Source organism: Channa argus, chromosome 1, assembly GCF_033026475.1.
Source record: "Channa argus isolate prfri chromosome 1, Channa argus male v1.0, whole genome shotgun sequence".
Lineage (NCBI taxonomy): Eukaryota > Metazoa > Chordata > Actinopteri > Anabantiformes > Channidae > Channa > Channa argus.
In genome coordinates this window covers 21434246-21452807 of record NC_090197.1, presented here as the reverse complement: position 1 = coordinate 21452807, position 18562 = coordinate 21434246, and the positions used below count along the sequence as shown (strand labels likewise).

General features: G+C 39.4%; 2 protein-coding genes across 5 annotated transcripts; one reads left to right on the top strand and one right to left on the bottom strand.

Moving 5' to 3' along the window:
- Window positions 1-1033: 1033 nt before the first annotated feature.
- On the bottom strand, window positions 1034-3154 carry med10 (mediator complex subunit 10). The gene is made up of 4 exons (XM_067507150.1): window positions 2884-3154; window positions 2688-2771; window positions 2103-2205; window positions 1034-1784 (listed from the first exon to the last, which is right to left on the bottom strand). Exons 1-4 carry the CDS (start codon window positions 3003-3005, stop codon window positions 1689-1691), a joined length of 405 nt encoding a protein of 134 aa, XP_067363251.1. The 5' UTR covers window positions 3006-3154; the 3' UTR covers window positions 1034-1688.
- Window positions 3155-4583: 1429 nt separating this feature from the next.
- ube2ql1 (ubiquitin conjugating enzyme E2 QL1) lies at window positions 4584-16958 on the top strand. 4 transcript variants are annotated; one of them, XM_067507140.1, is made up of 3 exons: window positions 4584-4778; window positions 5397-6337; window positions 13510-16958. In XM_067507140.1, the coding sequence occupies exons 2-3, from the start codon at window positions 5613-5615 to the stop codon at window positions 13589-13591; spliced, it is 807 nt and encodes a 268-aa protein (XP_067363241.1). In that variant the 5' UTR covers window positions 4584-4778; window positions 5397-5612; the 3' UTR covers window positions 13592-16958. The 4 variants fall into 4 exon arrangements, with proteins under 4 accessions (XP_067363241.1, XP_067363215.1, XP_067363232.1 ...); XM_067507114.1 differs by having other exon boundaries at window positions 5397-6341; XM_067507131.1 differs by having other exon boundaries at window positions 4587-4778; window positions 5397-6317.
- The last annotated feature ends 1604 nt before the right edge of the window (window positions 16959-18562 follow it).

Genomic DNA, 18562 nt, shown 5'->3' with positions numbered 1-18562 from the left:
TAAGGGTCCCCAATTATTAGGTATATGATATCTATGCAGATCATGCCTACAGGTAGCCTGCCAACAACAAAATCTACACAAACATATAAATTGTATGTAGTAATTATAGCAACACAATTATGCCGCATTCTTGTAAGCATTATACTTGTTTTTCTACAGTATTTGATCAATTCATGGATGTATGTTTTATTTTAGGGATTGCATTTTAAGACAATAAAGCAGGCAGTAGAATGGGAGGCAGAGCCTTTAGCTATCAAGCTCCTCTCCTGTGGAACCAGCTTCCAATCCAAATTCGGGGAGCAGACACCCTCTCTACTTTTAAGACTAGGCTTAAAACCTTCCTTTTTGATAAAGCTTATAGTTAAACTGCTCACTCAACCTGAACTAGCTTTTCTCTATACATTTACTTGTCACCACTGTATACCATTAATTCTATATCCTACAACCTGTACGATGCTTTGTTGTTGCTTTTTTGTTGTTTTGTTGTTGCTTTTTTGTTGTTTTGTTGTTGCTTTTCTTGTTGTTGCTTTTTGTTGTTGCTTTTCGTTGCTCTTTTCTTTTCTTTCTCCACTTTCCACTCACCCCAACCGGTCAAGGCAGATGGCCACCCACCCTGAGCCTGGTTCTGCTGGAGGTTTCTCCCATTAAAGGGAGTTTTTCCTCTCCACTGTTGCCTAGGGCTTGCTCAAGGGGGATTTGTTGGGTTGCTTCTACATACTTTTGTAGTCTGGACTTTATTCTGTAAAGTGCCTTGAGATGACTTTGTTGTAAATTGGCGCTATATAAATAAAGTTGAATTGAATTGAATTGAAAATACTATAAAATATTTAAAATGGACAACCTTTGAAAAAACATTCCATCTTACAGCTGGGACATATTTTTGATGTCATCAGTTTACATTTCGTGCTAAATGTTTTTTTTGTTTTTTTGTTTTAAACACACACATATCCTAAGATTAATTATATTCAATTGCTTCATCACAGAAATGCTGGATTGTGTTCATTTCTACTGTAACACAACAGACCAAACACAATTTCAGTCCAACATGGAACGTTTATTACCAAAATCTATATTACAAACAAGTTGCAAATTAAAAAATGGGCTCATTTCTGACCATGTTAATTGACCAGGCACATTATCATCAAATAACACTTGCATTCTCTTATCATTGCCATTACAAACCTGAGTTTGATACAAAATGTCATTTGTAAAAATGTATGTTGCACAAAAGATTGAGGCTGAGAGTATAAATAGACTGTATGTACAACTGATGGATTTAATTCCGTAATGCAGAATCAGACATGTTGTGCAGCTCAAAATATATGTCATAAAGATGGGAGCTGTAAAATACATATTCATATATGTGCTGCAACTCAGTATCCATGCATCAATGGCAAACAACCCAACGCATAAAACTATTTGTTTCTCCTCTATAAGTCTGCTATGTACTTGCTGTTGATTTGTATCTCTTTGAATGTAGCTTATAAATTAAGAAGAGTCAGGGTGATGAGAAGAAAGAAAGCGTCAGGATACCAACAAGCAACAGCACTGCAACTTTGATGAAAAATAATAATTAGGAATTATCCAATTCTGGGGCAGCCAGAGACAATCCTGCTTGCTTAAACTTCAATCAGGCTTTAATTTCAAGAGTCACAGGTTGAGGGTCAGAAGCCATGTTGCCAGAGGCACTAGGAAGGGGCATCTTCTCCATGTATCGCCTTGTATTTAGCCATCTCCTCTGGAAAAACTTTGGTAAGCTCTGAGATTAGAAGGCTTTTAAATTTCTGTAATGAAAGCAGACAAGACATTAGGAGTCATTTTATAACCCTTCAAGAAATGTTAAAAAGTAAATAACCCATTTTAGGGGCCGAGCCTCCACAGATGGACAATTAGGACCAGTACTGTATCATCAATACACAACTAAATTTTTACAAAGGGCTTTACCTAGTACATGGTTCTTGTATAATATTTATGGTCCTTAAAATTATTTTGATCATTTTAAGAATTTCTAAATATCCTCACAAGCACTTAAGCAGTGTTTGTTTTTTTTCTAGCAGTATAAAATGGCAGGGAGTCATAGTGACCCTGGCATTATCTCTTACCATCATAGTGTCAATCTTTCCTTTGACTTGCTCGTTCCTCGCCAAGGCTCTTTCCAGGCATTCCTTGGTGTACAGCTGAGGGTTTCGACCTTGGTCGATGTATCTACAAATACAAGGAAAAATGCCAGCTTAAACTATGACGATAGGGTATTATAAACTCAACAAAATAAATGAGATAACATATTTATGATGTGGGGTCACTTAAGGATTTCAAATGTGATCTATGTAATCAGAATTGTTTTGTTAATTCCTATCATTGCATTAATCATGACTAAATACAGTCCACCATAAAGTGTAGCTACAAAAATAACCAAACTATTTTCTTAAATTTAAAACGTATTTTTATAATATGTGTATGCCGATTCTTAAGTGACTCAAATAATAAGATTTGCAATAATAAAATACAAGTATACGATTTTCCAAAGAAGGTTGACACATGCAAAGCCTGACTTTTCAACTCCACACTGCAATATCCGTATTCACACCAACACAGAAATCAAAGCTAACAACAGAGATGTAAAATAAAATCTAAATTCAGTGTTACAGATCTGGACTTAAAAAACAATAACTAATTATAAGACTTACTCAAAGACCTCCAGCGGTACGTTGATTTCATGAAGCTGTTGACGGCACTTCTCGATGTCTTGCAGACCAGATATCATGAAATTTCTGTAAAGAAATGAAGAACACGATGAGAAGGACGCCAACAGAACAGAATAGGGTGACTGATGTTATTTGCAGGTTTATGCTATAAGGAAGAGCTCAACAAAACATGACTTACAGTTTTTGGTTGAGTCCTGCCTGGCTGCTAGGCTGGAAGTCGCTAACGATGATTCCCAACTGTCGAATATTCTCGATAAATTTTTCAAGATGCTCCTCCAAGTTATCAAATTTCTCAGCCATGTTAACTGACTGTTACTATCCACTCCAACAAAAGTGAAATGCCTCCGTTTAGAAGACTTATTTTGACAAAAAAAGGCCGTTTTACTGTTAGCCACCAACAATACGACTGGCACTACCGCTGACGTACTTTACGGCAGTAAAATAGCCAATCGCAGTGAAGAGTGTTCTGCTACCAAGGCAACGACCAATATCAAAATGTCGTTTACTGACGCTTAAAGCATCAAAATGTCGTGCTGCCAATGAGAAGGAAGCTTCTTTGTCAAGACCATAAAATGAATAGAGAACAGTAATGCGGAGCAATGCTGACTTGTCGGCATCCCCAAAAGCTTCTGTACTGAACTGTAGACGGCCTAATGATTTATAAAATTATTATATGTAACAAATGAATTCATTCAATTCAATTATAATGAGATAATGAGAGATTTCCTGAGAGAATTAAATGCTTGTTATTTGTTTTTTTGAGAAATGTACTTCTTAACCTACAGATCTTTTTTTAATAATAATAATAATAATAATAATAATAATAATAATAATAATAATAATAATAATAATAATAATAATAATAATAATAATAATAATAATAATGTATAGTCCTGGCCTTTTCTGTGTTTGTTCTGTTTTGTTTTTCTGAGATCGCTGTGTCTTAATCAGGTTGGGTGGATCAAAAAACGTATGTTTAAGTTACAGAAGAAAACATTGTCATCTATGACATCACATAACTGCCTCTGAAGTGTTTGCCTTTAAAGTTTGCCTAGTCAGTTGTCAGGATACAATGGTTAGTTTACAGCCAATGTAGCTACTAGGGTATCATAGTGTAGTAGTGGAAAGCAACAAGGTAGTAGTGGAAAATTAAGTGTGTAATTGTGGAGGTACACAGTTTCTTAACATGTTGTGTATAATTGATTTGTTGAGAAGATTTTTTGTTTGTTTGTTTTTTGGAATTGTTATTTGCTTAATTGGAACGTGGGCCTCAAAAAATGTTCAGTGTTTGTACAGCGATACATACATATACATATACATACAGCGATCTTTGGAGTGGATACATTTTGGACCACCAGACACTAGTGAGTATTATTGTTATTCCTTTAAACTGATCACTGTATGTTATTTAATTTGCTGCAGAAAGTCGGCTGTTGAAACATAATGGCGTTATCTATTTGTAGGCTTCACCTACAGGAACTGGGCATTTTTAATGTAGAAATTAATATTACAGGTGGGTGCAAAAGTTAAATTAAAATTGCATGTATGGGATACTAACTTTGCCCAAAATCTAAAAGAATAACAAGCCTATTCAGTTAGTCCAAATTTTCTTTCATCACTTACAATGAAAGAAAAATGGTCAAGGGGTGTATAAAACAAATTATAGTAAAATAATTAAAATTAAATTACAGAAAACGTTTGCATCTATCCTTGATAAATTAATCAATGGAAAAAAAATATCTGTATATTTTTGACTTTTCAAAGTAAGGTGATGAACGCGCTTTCAGTTTCCCTTGAACCTATAAGTACCTCGGTGCTTTTATTTTGAAATGTCCTCCAGTCGCAGCGCTGCGCCGGTGAGAACAGACTGGCTGAGAAGAATTACCGGGGGTGGTTGGTCCTGGGCTGCATTAAAGCTAGAGCTTCCGCAGCTGCACACTCATCAAAGACTCTCCTTCTGTCCCTCACTGCAGCTGCCGACGACTGCTGCAGGTCCACTGGATGGTGGAGCTGAATTTCTTCAGCTGCTTCATAACGGGACATTAAGACGGACGTACGATTTACCCGTCTATGGTAGGAACGGCCGTCCGTCGGAGTGCTGCTAAAACACTTGAGTGTGTTTGTGTGTGTCTTTGGGCAGGGGAGCATGTATGAAGGAAAACCTGTTTTAGTTTATAATACGGACTTATATTCAGAATTGTGTGCTTATAATTATCCGCTTCATAGTCTCTATGTTTTCACGTTCCAAGTTTTTTACTACAGCTTATATTGTAGGTGTGTGTACAGCCCGATTATAGTGACTTCAGTAATATTTCTTTTGGTGTCTTTAACCTATGTGTTGCTCTATTATACGAGTCCAGTGTATCAGGAGCGAGATTTATTTTTCATAACCTTGTGGTGCATTATTGTATTGTTCCTCCTATATTAATCTTTCCCGTAGTTTATATTCTTCCCTTTAATTGTGTTCGTGTAGCAAACTCCGTGGCGTGTGTTAGTATGCACCTTTCTGTTAAAATATAAGATCACCTCCGTGCCTCTGCTTCGTCCTGTCATTGCACAACTGCAGTCACAGTCGTGATGTTGGTGCTCTTGAAAAAAGACCGAATTACCCTGATCTGGTATGACAATTTCGTTTGTTGTAGTCATTCGTGGTCAAAGATTTATTTGTTGTTTCACTATTTTTGCTTTTAGCGGAGCCGTGTCGAGATGATGCACTGAGGAGAAAACGGCACAGGCTCCCCGGTCGTGTTCGTCCTGAGGCTGCAGTGTACGGAGGGGGGATTGCGGTACGAGAAGGTTAATAATCTGCACCAATAAAGGTCGTATCTGTGAGTGGGAACCGACTTGAAGGGTGAATCTCGCCCCTGTGAGGGGGGATCGGCGGAGAAATATAGATCTGTAAAAATTATGGCCACCCTACTGCGAAAGATCGGTCTAATCCGTCTGCACGACCGAGACACCGAGGACCCAAAGCACCATCAGGGCTCGTTAAAGGGGACTAAAGGGAACCAGAAAAACAACGCCAACAAACACTGTCAGACTGCCAACGAAACCAACATCCTGAGCACCCCGGAGACTAAAGCGAGGAAGCTGGACCAGCTCGGCAAGGACAAGCCCACCGGTAAGGATAAGCAGGGCAAGGATGCGAAGGAGAAGCAGCAGACGGGAGGAGGCGGGAGTAAAGCGACCAGTGCCTCCTCGATAACACCGCTAGCGCCTCATCGGCCACACTGCACCCAGGTCCGGACGCGCAGGCTCATGAAGGAGCTACAGGAGATCAGGAGGTTAGGGGACAACTTCATCACCGTTGAGCTAGTGGAGGACAACCTGTATGACTGGAACGTCAAGCTGCACCAGGTGGACAAAGACTCGGCGCTGTGGCAGGACATGAAGGAGACGAGCACCGAGTTCATATTGCTCAACGTCACCTTTCCAGATAATTTCCCCTTCTCGCCGCCGTTCATGCGGGTTCTGACGCCCCGGTTGGAGAACGGCTACGTGCTGGACGGCGGGGCCATATGTATGGAGCTCTTGACCCCGCGAGGATGGTCCAGCGCCTACACCGTGGAAGCGGTCATGAGACAGTTTGCAGCCAGCCTCGTAAAAGGACAGGTGAGGGGAGGAAGGAGCTGGTGGGTGAGAGTCCTTGCTTGGAACAACATCAACCACAGGGCATGTTAATTATCTCTAATACATCTATTATCAGACATGACACGCATTGGATATGAACAATTCCGTTTACTATTCATGCGTCATGCGTAATTAACGCGTAAAACTGCTGTTACGCACATAGAATATATTTCCACTGTGAAATGGATATGTAACCGTTTGTTTTTTATGAAGTTTCCAATCATTATTGCTAATACTACGATATGAGAAAAGGGTTCTGGTAATTTGCTTCCAATGCAAATCAATGCGTTTTTACACAAGACTGAAAGAATTAGGAATCTTGTTTTATTGTTTTAGAGAAAAACATAATTATCAGATTCAATTACTCCATAAAATCCATACAGCTTTCTTTTGGTGCTGCACTGTAATATCTCAGGCCTGTAGTCTTCCCCTTCATCTCTGCTATGAGCATACTCATAACTGTGAATATTATTAATCTTTATATGACTTTATGGCAGCCATTTCATGCAGTGCAACACGCTTGATGCCCGCTCGTCTCGGTCCCAGTTTGCTCTCCTTTTATTGCATCCATAAATCAGCATCCTTTGACAACAAAGACTGGCTCACATTCAGTGAAAATGTGTTAGTAGAAGCTGTAATGCAGTGTCACCTACTTGACTATTCTATAGGAGGAATGAGACAGCTATTCAGCACGATGCAAAAGATAGAAAGAACGAAGTACAAATACAGACAGCAGGTAGTCGACCTACCAACAGACCTCAGTGACTTAGATTTACTGGATTATGTAATCCCATCAAATCTGTTTTTCACATTGTCAGTGCACTGCAGCAGCAGCAGCTCTGTGATTCCAGTGGTAGTGGCTGCATCTCTAAATACACTCTAGACAGTTTCATCTCTAAATAGATTTCTGCTGTCCACTCACATAAGAAATGTGTTTTCTAATGTGGTGTCCAATGCTCACTTGTGTTTCACATTCCAATCATTTCATCAGTAGATTTTGCTTCTGTCTTCTCGAGGACTTTCTGTCTTTTTAAGTCAGCAACATGACAGTACAGTGGCAGGAGACATTATGTAAACTCTCACAGGAATCTCCTTCACAACCCCCAAACCATCCCTGCTTTATATATTTATATATTTATTTTTTGCCTTTGATGATGTAACTGCACATTTTATCCAAGTCATATGTGGTCATCTGTACCCAAAGCAGAAAGTGAGACTGAAAAGTGTATGGGTTGTGTGTGTGAGTGTGTTTTTGTCCTGATTTGCAGCTTGAGGAGATGAGCTAGCAGCACTGCAGTGCTCCCTAATTATGGTGCAGCATCATCCTCCTTCAGTTTGCTAATGGAAACAATATTGATTAATTATTCCTGTGTGTGCATGCGTGCGTGTGTGTGCATGCGTGCGTGTGTGTGTGTGTATGTGTATTTATCTCTTTGTTTGCCTCATTTGTGGAAGTGTCCACACCGGCACTTGTGTTTGTTTCATGTCCTAATTTATTGGAGATGCATTCATCTCCCATGTCTCATGACAAACAGCACAGTATATATAAACCTAACTATAAATAAACCTAAACGTGAATGACGTATTTGATCATCCTTGGAACACTGCCCATAAACAATAGTTATATGGGTCGGTTAAAAGCTCCCTACTTATTTTTAGTGTGAGACAATACATGCAGTGACAAAGTGTTGAGCTGAAAGTCAACAAAGCTACATGTGTGTTAGCCTGCAGATGCGAGGGAACACACACAGGCTGAGATGAGGTGAGATTTTAATAGGTCTGACTGAACTAGGGGCCATTCCCAGTCTGTCCTTCAGATATCTAATCACCAGTTTTAAAACAGTCTCTGTCACAGTGTAATCTGTGTTATATAACTGAATTCATCCCCATGGTCTTAGTGCAGGTGGTAGAAAATAGTTGTTAAGTGCAAACTCAGCATCATGTTCGACATCAGTGTCTCAGTACTGTGAACCAATTTGGTAATTGATCTAGGCTGCTGTATTGCTGTTTGCACAACAGTGTTTAGGCAGTACACTAGTGTCATTTAGAATTATAGTACATTTACTACTGGCTGTTCTATTCTTAACAGTTTGCAGCACAGGCATATTGTGTGTCATTTCGTTTTAATTTTTTTATAAACATTCTTAAATTAAACAAAATGCACACCTTACCAGTTACTTGCATTAACATTGAATGAACTTATCAATTAATAATTTGTTCAAAGTTTTAGGCAAAAAATGAATGGATTATGAAAAATAATTAGTTGCAGTCTAGATAAGCTGAGCACTAAGCTAAGGATACATTCAGTTCTAAGCTAATTAAAGGGGGTTTCCAGATTTTTCATGTGTAACTTCAGTAAAGTTTGGGGACTCATACCATGACCTTATCAGGGTAAGTTTTTCAAACTTTGGGAAGTTCCTGTTGAACCACAGACTTTCCTGGGCTAACTGGCACTACTTGTGACAGAAGTGAACAAAAATTTGTGTGTAATATCTAAGAAATGCCCTTTTACAGCTTCCTGTTTTCTGTGGTGAATTTTATTGTCCACTTTGACACTCTACATGCTTTGTTGTGTGCATGGGGTGAACTTAAAAAAACTGATATTATCCTCTAATGACCCTGACATTCATCCCATGGGGCCTTCCTTGCTGATCTGATGATGATGATAAGATCGATCCTTCCTGTTTGTTGACCCCTTTAATCACATATCTGCATTATGCAATCACCCTGCCCCAAAGCTTCTTCCCAACATGCACTGGGACCTTCCCTGCTTTGCCCATTGACTGATCTTCATTCACACAATTACCCAGCATCCACTTCACACAAGTGTGTCCCTCTCAACGAGCGAGCGCTTAGTTGAACTAGATAAACACTGACATGGCACTGTATAGGCCTGGGGCACATGCTTCCTGAACCACAACACATAGACACACACAAACACGCACTCTTTTGTTTGCCCATTCTTTCCCTCTCAAGCTGATATTTTTATTTTCACTCACCATCTATCTTTGAATATGTCTCCCTGAGCCATTCTTGTAAATGACTGCAAGCACAGTGCTGCTAATTAATGCTCAATTTCCCCCTTTCATGCTGGAAACATAGCCTTTTGTAGAGTCTTATGCATCAATACACACATTCACTAGCAGAATTTCACTTTTTGCCTTTTCTCATTTGCACTCTCTCTATCTCTGTGTTATCCTGTTTTAAACTATATCTCTGTGTTTCTTCATATCTCTCTCAAACATGCACTGTTTTCAGCATAGGTGCATACAAGCATAGTCCAACTAATTTGTCAGTACACACACTGCTCAATGTTCTTCCCACTGGGAGCAAACACATAAGAAATTGCAAGACACTGAGAATAAAACCAAGCACACAATGCTCAAAATGATTGATTTGATGATAACCGTGAGGATGCATTCCTCTCTGATATCATTCACACCTCCTTAACAATGGCCTGTCGCCATAACGATATCCATCTAAAGCAGTGGCCCGCCATTTTGAGATGGTGACGGCTTCCATATGCTGGGATGTGAAGATATGCTTGGGTAATGAGGTTGCATGTAATCTGAAAAAAGAACATCACATCCCAGCTTTTCACCAATGCTATTTGACAGTAGCCAGCTGATGCATTATCTCTGTCTGTCAGCCTGGGTAATCGGTTCTACTGCACGCCTCTGGCTCCACAGACAGGCTGAGCAGGTTTCAGGCAGAGCTGCTTAGGTGACACAGAGTCGGTGTGGTTTCCATTATAAAGGCTTGATGGATCAGTTGTTTGAGAAAGGAGGAGATTGTCTTTTAATGTGGCTTTGTAAAATAGAGGAACAGAAAACAGATCCATATGTGATAATATCTAAGAATGAGTCACTCATTGCATCATGCATTCAGGTGATCAAAACAAGGGAAAAAATCCCTTAGGAAGGGAATATTTTCTTATTTCCCACCACTAATCAACCTTAAAAAATATGTGATTTTCTTCATGCTGGCTGTGAGATCAGCCATGTTGGGGCTTTTTTCCATTGTGTGTGTCAGATTCAGTGTGAGATTATGATTTATTATGGACATTTGTTGCAGAGATTGATTGCAATATTGATTAAAACACAAGGGGAAAAAAGAGGACAGGCTGTGAGTGTCACCAAAACCCACAGTGAAACAATGCCCGTGTTGCTACATGAAGGGACACTATCCTTAATCTCTAGATCATTTAATGTTATCACCTCATCTCCCTTTATCTCCTGCATTGGTTTCAACCCCAAAATAGCCAACCAAGTGCACAACAGGACATTCTGATAATTTGCTACTAATGCTTTCCCCTGGTGGGCTGGATGTGTTTTAAATGTTTTCACTTAAATCTAAATAATCCAAATCTTGTAGTAATCGAAAGCAAAACTTACCCCAGTGCTTCTCTTAAGTTTCAATATGTTTGTTGACTTGTTTTCATTATTAGTGTATTGTGCTAAGTGTTGTTGTGTCATATTCTGAACATTTCTTACAATGGCAGTAATTTACCTCACCCATACCCATTTTTTCACCAACTTAATGAATCTGTGTGGAAATGTTGGTTCACTCATATTATCAGAAACACATTTTCTCACCTCTTTTATGTATTGTACTGCTACAGTTGTAGTTTTGGTTGCCCGAGTTTAGATAAATCCACCTGAGAGATTTTTAGAGCTGAAGGCAAGTGCTCAGTTTCAGTTCTCACAGCACTGAAAAATGCACTAAACAGCAATAATTTGAAATCCCAGATAAATTGTTCTGTTTGCCCTGAATAATCCACCTAATTGTGGATATTTTCCACAATCTATCTCAGTCGGCTATCAGTTGTTTATCATAATAGAGTTCTTCACCAGGACGTGTAGACTAAATATTTGTCTAGGCCAAAAAACCCTAATTTTTTTTTACATCGCAATACATAATATTAATTAGTTAGTGAGCTTTCATGGTGCTGGGCCACGATGAGACCCGTGTTAGCTATTTCCAGCTGTTACCGGTCTTTGTGCTAAGCTGACCAGCTGCTGCTACTACCCTTATGTTTACCATGCAAATAGATATGACAGTGGTATCAGACTATTCCTGTAAGCCTGAATGGAAACTTGATTAATCCTGTCTGTAAAAGATATTATGTCATTACATAACAGTGGTTAATCCTCAGGTCTTGAACTGTGAAATAATGGCTCAGTTTTTTCAGTGTCTTTCTGCTAAAAGTCAACTCAGGAACATACAGTTGGAGGATTAGGGGACAGGCTATAGAGGTGTAATAAAAGAAGAGCATTTATCTGTTCTGCACTGCAGCATGCGGTGGATCGCGCTCGCCATCTGAAAGAATTTAATTAGCATTGGTTTCAGTGGAGTGGAGTTTCCTTGGTGCCATTTTCTTCCTGCCAAGAAGAAAGTAGAGGGGAGTGGTGCAGTGTTACAGAGCGTGTACAAACAAATACAGTGAAACACCTGACATATTACACTGCACTAGGGTAGTGTCTAGTGTGCCAACCACAACACAAGTAGGAGTATAGCTGCAGTATGAGCAGCCAACAGAGTTTCACAAGGCAGTCAGCATCTGTTTGTCACAACCTCGCTTTTGTGATCTTCCTGTATTTCAGAGATGATTTTTATATAGGAAATGATCTCACCTCAAACTCTACTGACACATTCTACTGAATCAGGTCTTTGTAACGCTTGTGTTGTCATGGCTACGTTGATATCCAAGGGTTCATTTCACAACGTGATAACAGTAGTTGCTTTTTCTATTCATTCCCCCACGCACTCTTCTTTAGGGAAGACTTAGCACTGCAGCCTACAACAAAACAAGGAGCTTTATTATCAAGCAGCACCTCTTTTCATTTTCCCCCCAAAATCATCCCACGTTTATTAATACTCCTGCTGTGTGAAAAAGGGGGGGTTTCAGCGCGGTGGTACCGGGTGAAAAAAAGTCAGATGTTATCGTGCTCTGCAGGAGCTGAGTATTATGTGATTACACACTCATATATTTATTTTTAACCTTTTATTTATTTATTGCAGTAGTTGGTTTGTGTCTTCACACATTTCCCAGCATAATGGAGGGTATATTTTTACTTCTGTTTGAACCTGACATCTTAAAAGCCATTTTCCCTGCCTTTAAACATTGATCTAATGCTATTCAACCTCATGTCCTTTCACCATCTCCCCCACAGCTATGAATTCATATACCCTTTAAATGCACACACTTAATACAATACATTCCAGTATGACTTCTCCACCTACTATGACCTCAATAAGAGACACATTGTAAAATTCATCACAAATCACTTTTTGGTTTTTAGGTTCAAGCTCACAGTTTGAACCTAAAAACGGAGAAATTATAACCCTGTAAAAGTAGCTTTCGTATTGGATTGTATTAGACTGTACAAGTGCACCAAATGATTTTTATATATTTTTTCTAAATGGACATGATAAAACTACTGTGTTTTATTTTTTTTACAGAATGATTTTCTTCTTAGGAGTAGACACAGGAAGTAAAATCAAAGTTAACGTCAATGTTAACTGACGAATGAAAGTTAATGTCAAAGACAGAATCAATCACAAATTTCTTTTTTTTAACTTAAAGCTACAACATGCAACATTTAGGAATTAATCTGTGACATGAGAATTAAAATCAATCCAACCAGGACATCACTAACGCTGTGTCGAAGTCGGTGCAATGGTCCCCATGTATAGTAGATGCCCAGGGTTTGGATTTCTCTGATTGGTTGGAAGGGTGAGCCTCGCTCAAAAACCACAGTTCTCATTGCAGTTCTGTGAGTCTGTGTCTCAGCAGTCTTTGACAGCACCTCTCCAAATTATTTGGAAGGGAGCCTCTATGTCCATTAGTCTCCTAGGTATGATGAGCAAAAATGCAGCCATCACCTAATGGTGGCGATCCTAGATTTAGATCACCAACCTCCAATCAGTTGTTCTTTGACTCAGATCCTGATTATTTATCCAATTAAGTGAAAATTCATTCATAATTTAGATGTTTTCTTCTGACTGATAGCCAGACACAAATCTTTTGCATGAGAATTGATTGTTTGGCAGACGTGCACTGGTTACACAGGGCTGTTGCCAGGATTTGGGACATTTTGAAATCATGGGTACAACCTTTTCATCCTTCTAACAGTCTTCTTTCCTCCCTGTGTCTTGGTGTCTTTCCTTCCAGGGACGTATATGTAGGAAAGCAGGGAAGTCCAAGAAAGCCTTCAGTCGTAAAGAAGCAGAGGCCACCTTCAAGTCCCTGGTGAAGACCCACGAGAAGTATGGCTGGGTGTCCCCGCCTGTGTCTGACGGCTGAAAATTGGGCTTCTGACCCCCTGAACCCTGTGCTAGCCGGAAAATCCAGCTAGCCCTGACACGCAAAACGACACACTACACTAACTCAACAGTCACTCATTTTCACCTTTTGCTGTTTTGCGTTATTTCTTTTTTCCAGTTTTGTGTCTCTGTGTTATTAATTTTAAACATTTTGTTTTCATTCAAAACTGAAAGAGTTGGAGAGCAGACATGCGGTCATCATCCACTATCCTCCACCGAGAAGCAACTTTCGTCCCCTCCCTCTCACCCATGGAGATTTTTCCGCTCAGAAAGTCTTCAGAGGGAGGTGTGTGTGCGTGTGTGTGCATGCATGTTTGTCACTCCATTGGACATCAACTGCAAATGTGGATTTCTGTTCCTTCTTTTGTTTTTTCTTAACGCACACCTGTGCACATTGGACAAATCGGACCATGTGGACTTTTCCACTCATGTGAAAGACTACTGAAAGAAGGAGACTCATCCCGCTGTGCTGTCCCTGCCATGCCACCCTCCTCTCTTTTTCCATCCATCGCTCCCTTCTTCTCTTTAGCACTGAACTGGCACTACTTCTCACTGTCTTTCTGTTGCTGTCGGGTCATTTACATATAAATGAAGCTGTTAATGTTTAATAGACTGGCAGCACACTGGCGCTTATACTCACTCATTCACTCCTTCATTTCCCCTCTTTCTTTCGACTGTGCCGTTGCTCACAGTTCAATGCAACATGAAGATTGTAATTCACATAGAGCTGTGCCCTCTCTCTTTCTCTCTCTCTCTTTCTTTTGCCATCTCTTCGTTTAGCTCTCTCGTTCACTTTGTTTCTCTTCTCTCTCTTGTGGCTAAATTTAGAGCTCACTGTTGCATAAATGGACCTTGGTTTCTAACAAAGAAAACAAGTCACGTGTTGCTTTATGCAGAGGCTATATATAATAAATAGACTGACAGTCAATCACCTCTAATTTCTTTCTCACTCTCCTCTCATGTTATTGTGTGTGTGTGTGTTTAGAGGAGAGGAAGAAGAGTGTAATTCCCATGATTTAGATACCAGATGGTACAGCTGAAGGCCAAGCTTCAGTACGTGTGTGTGTGTGTGTGTGTGTGTGTGTGTGTGAGGACAGCAAGCGAATACAAGGGAGACAACCCTTTAAATAGAGAAAATGTCGATTTACTGTGAATGACACTAAGGCCTAAAGGGAGTGTTGTTTTTTTGCTAAATAACTCCTCCTCATTTTCTTCCCCCATCTATGTCAGCTCCTGATTATTTCAACTGTAAACACGTGTGGTAGTGAGCCAATACATAGCCTCGTCTCTCTCTCCAATCCATAAAAAGACATAAAGGTCAGTAGAAAATACATTTCCGATGTTAAGCTGAACTCAAAACACACCCACACACAAGTGCACACACACACACAAACTTGCCCACACATAATAACACCCTCGTTGCATACACCTGCTCCAGCCTTGACGGTGGCGGTAACACCTAGAAATGAAGACAGACAGGAGCTGGAGCACTGCTGTAGATTGAGTGACGCTTTAAATGAGTGTATGCTTCAGAGCCCGTCTGATTGATGTCTGTGAGGCAATAGGGAGAGGAGAGGAAGAACAGAGGGAGAGGAGGGACTCATGGGAGCTTTGATCACTACCGGCTGCTTCTCGGAAATGTCATGTAGCTTGCAAAATGGCTGAAAACAGATCTTATTTGTTCTACCTATTGAAGAGACACACAGTTTCTGAGTTTCAACCTTTAAATAGACTTCATAAATATCTAAAATTATCTCTACAGCAGCAACATCATCAGGCTCAATCAATTGGGCGCCTGTTAGTCACTGACTATCTGTCCGTCCAGTCCAGTGGGCTCCTCGTGTTTGTTTTGTTATCTAACCGTTAAATGTCAGAGGGGAAGCTGCTAATTGGTCTGACATTTCAACAGAGCTTCATTAGAGAAGAGCAGCAAGAGCAGAAGGATTGAGGATGTCAAGCCTCCCGCTCTGCACTGACATTTTGTCACTTTCCGCTCCTGCTTTGTTTTTGGAGGCGGGAGGGCAGAAAGTGAGTTAGGTGAGGAGAGACTCGGGTATAGGAGCAGCCCGATGCCAGTCAGCACTCAGCTGGCCCAGGCGTAATCCTGGAGCTGGATGTTTAAACCGCTGAACTAAAGCTGAGCCATGCTGCCAGCATGGATCACGTCGGGTCACGTCTCAAAGCTCCCCCTTGTGTTGCGTTTTAAGTCAATAACAAATGACTGTCTGTGTGTCGAGCGCATGTATGAGCAAATAGATATATGTGTGCTACACTCCCATAATGAAAAATAGAAAAAAAAATACAACAACTCACCATCTGGTATGTGATCATGTATGAAAGTATGTTAGTCCTCCTTAAATCTGGCTAGTAATTTCAGGGTCGGTCGTATAGTGATCTCTCAGCTTGCCAGCGGAGAAAACTGTAAACTGAATTAATATTAAGACAAAATATCTCAAAAGCTCAGTGTTTGCTGGTTTCAAGAGAATAATTTTGTGATATAGTTTAGATTGGTAGTTTGCAGACACTAACTGGGTGAACTGATTATGTTGTATTATATCTGCATGTGATATGTGATTGGTAGCTAGCTACTATATATCTTTTTTCAAGAAAAGCAAGAGAAAATATTGGGAAAAAACAAAAAATACAAATGCTTCTCTTTTCTTGTTCTTTCTTTTTTTGGTTTTCTGTACTGTATTTTTTTTCCATTTTAAAGCGTCCTACAAATGTCACATTGTGTTATATGAATGTGTTTTAATTTATTTGTGGTTTGCCAAAATGAAGATTTGAAGCATGTTGCAGGTACTGTCACAAGAAGATGGGAAGAAAAAAAATACTACGAATGATAGCCTATGTTTTTGTGTGATGGGGGAAGGTGGGTTTATTTGGGGGGATTTCAGGGAGTTAATCTAAGGACTACAAAGGGAGTGTTTACTTCATTAGGAGTGCATAAAGGTAATATCAACAAAAGTCCTCCCTAAAATACTCCCTAGTCCACTCTATGATGTCACTACGTTCCCTTTCCCATTGGTCCTACTCAGTGAATTGGCTTGTGTGTAATGCAATCAACACAAAGATCTGAAGTTCCCTGAGCTATAGATCTGGGATCAGTTTGACCTTCCTATGCTTCAAATCTGACTCTTTAAGGGAATCTGACCTATGATCAGTTACTCTGGGCAACTTTGTCCCACTCTCTTCTCTTGAGTGTTTGGTCGAAACCAAAATCTTAAAAGCTCAAAAGGTGAAAGGTCCTTGCAAGACCAAACAGGAATGTGCAATAAAAGTTACAGCTTATTCAAAGTCTGCTGATTTGGTTGTTTTGTTTTATTTCTGCATTATGAGTTAATGTCACATCTGGGACACCTCTTCTGCTTACATTTTAAAGACCTATTTCAGGCTGCTGTGTATTCTGCCTTTCCTCTGCATTGTCCTATTTCCATCTACTGCAGGTGATAAGACATTGTTCCAAACATGCTCAGCAAGGATAAACTGTAATTATCCATCAGCAACTTGTTTATCAAGCAGAAGCTATGTTTTCTCTAAGTGGGTGTGGAGTAGTTTTCCTAAGGTGACTATAATTGGATGTCTCAAAAAGACTGGGTGCAGAGGTCATAGTGAGACCCTAGGGTTAAAGTCCTTTTCATGCACTGTAAAAAAAATATTTAAAAGTAAAATGTCATGTTTTTACAACATAAATCTGTGTGTACTTTTAATTTATACAGGTTTTTGTAATGAGTGCAGAGGAATGGACTCCAACAGGGAACAATGACAAGCGGACATGTAAACAAGCCTCTGGTTTTACTAAACTAATTAGGAAGCTGAAAAAAAGGCAAACTTTAAAATCACCATCTGTCCATTGTAAATACAAATTGGGATTTAGCAGACTGACTTTGATCCATCATGCTTAGTGTAGCTGTACAAGCACTTTATTTTGCAATGAGGGTTTATACTGTAATTTGACAATTCTGGTGTTTTTATTTTCACTGTGCACATAACATGGATAAACCAGGTGTTCATTTACAACATGTCTGTCGCTGCCAAAACTGGAATCTGCTATAACAATGACAAAACAGACAATTATAAAATAATTAATAAGAACGTCCGAAATTAAAAAAAATAACTGATGTATTACTACCCAAAATATCTGCTGATTTCTTTTTTATTTTATTTAGTAGTTGAAATTAATTATCAGCCTATACGTATGGTTTAGTAGGTAGCCTCCTACCTTCCAGACATGTGATAGAGAGGCGACATTTAGCAGTGTAGCAAGTATTACAAACATATTGTAACTGTTGACTACAGCGAGGACAGACAAGGTACTGAGGGACGGGTGCATGTGAGATTACAGGACTTTCAAGTGCAAAACAGCTGTTTGCTTCCCGGTTCAAACTGACAGTAGATGTTTATGTGATGTTTTTGTGCCTAAACTCAACCTCATTGATTTAATTCCTAAATATAAGAAGATTGTTTGGTGCACCATACTGCATGAGAAGAAGCTACTGAACCTACTAGTTTGCTTACTGGTGCCAAACTGAACCATTATTAGGCTGAAAATGACTAGTTAATTAGTTTTCTTCCTGATCGAGTCGAAAAACTGTGATGTCAGTATGATTTTTTTTTTTTTTTTTTTTTGCAGTCTGATCATCTAATTAAACACATTCAGGCGGAGGTACATGGATCAATCTCACTCCAGTTACATCATCTTGTTTACAGACATTTTGACAATACATAGGTGTAAATGATAAATTGTATTATGGTTAAATTATACTTAGCTTCTCCAGTTTCAAGTTTGTGATATTGTGCATGCTGACTTACTATTACAATATATTAGGTCTTTTCCTCCGTATGAACTTAACAACCTGTAACTGACCTTTTCTTGCCTTGTTTCATTTCCTGCTTTTGTT

Bases quoted from the DNA above. Each gene is read 5' to 3' on its own strand.
- med10 (XM_067507150.1), bottom strand. From the start codon at position 3,005: ATGGCTGAGAAATTTGATAACTTGGAGGAGCATCTTGAAAAATTTATC. The intron at 2,772-2,883 runs GTAAGTCATGTT...ATTTCTTTACAG, and splicing joins GCAGGACTCAACCAAAAACT to AAATTTCATGATATCTGGTC. The intron at 1,785-2,102 runs GTAAGAGATAAT...CTTTCATTACAG, and splicing joins GAAAGATTGACACTATGATG to AAATTTAAAAGCCTTCTAAT.
- ube2ql1 (XM_067507114.1), top strand. From the start codon at position 5,613: ATGGCCACCCTACTGCGAAAGATCGGTCTAATCCGTCTGCACGACCGA. The intron at 6,342-13,509 runs GTGAGAGTCCTT...CTTTCCTTCCAG, and splicing joins GGGGAGGAAGGAGCTGGTGG to GGACGTATATGTAGGAAAGC.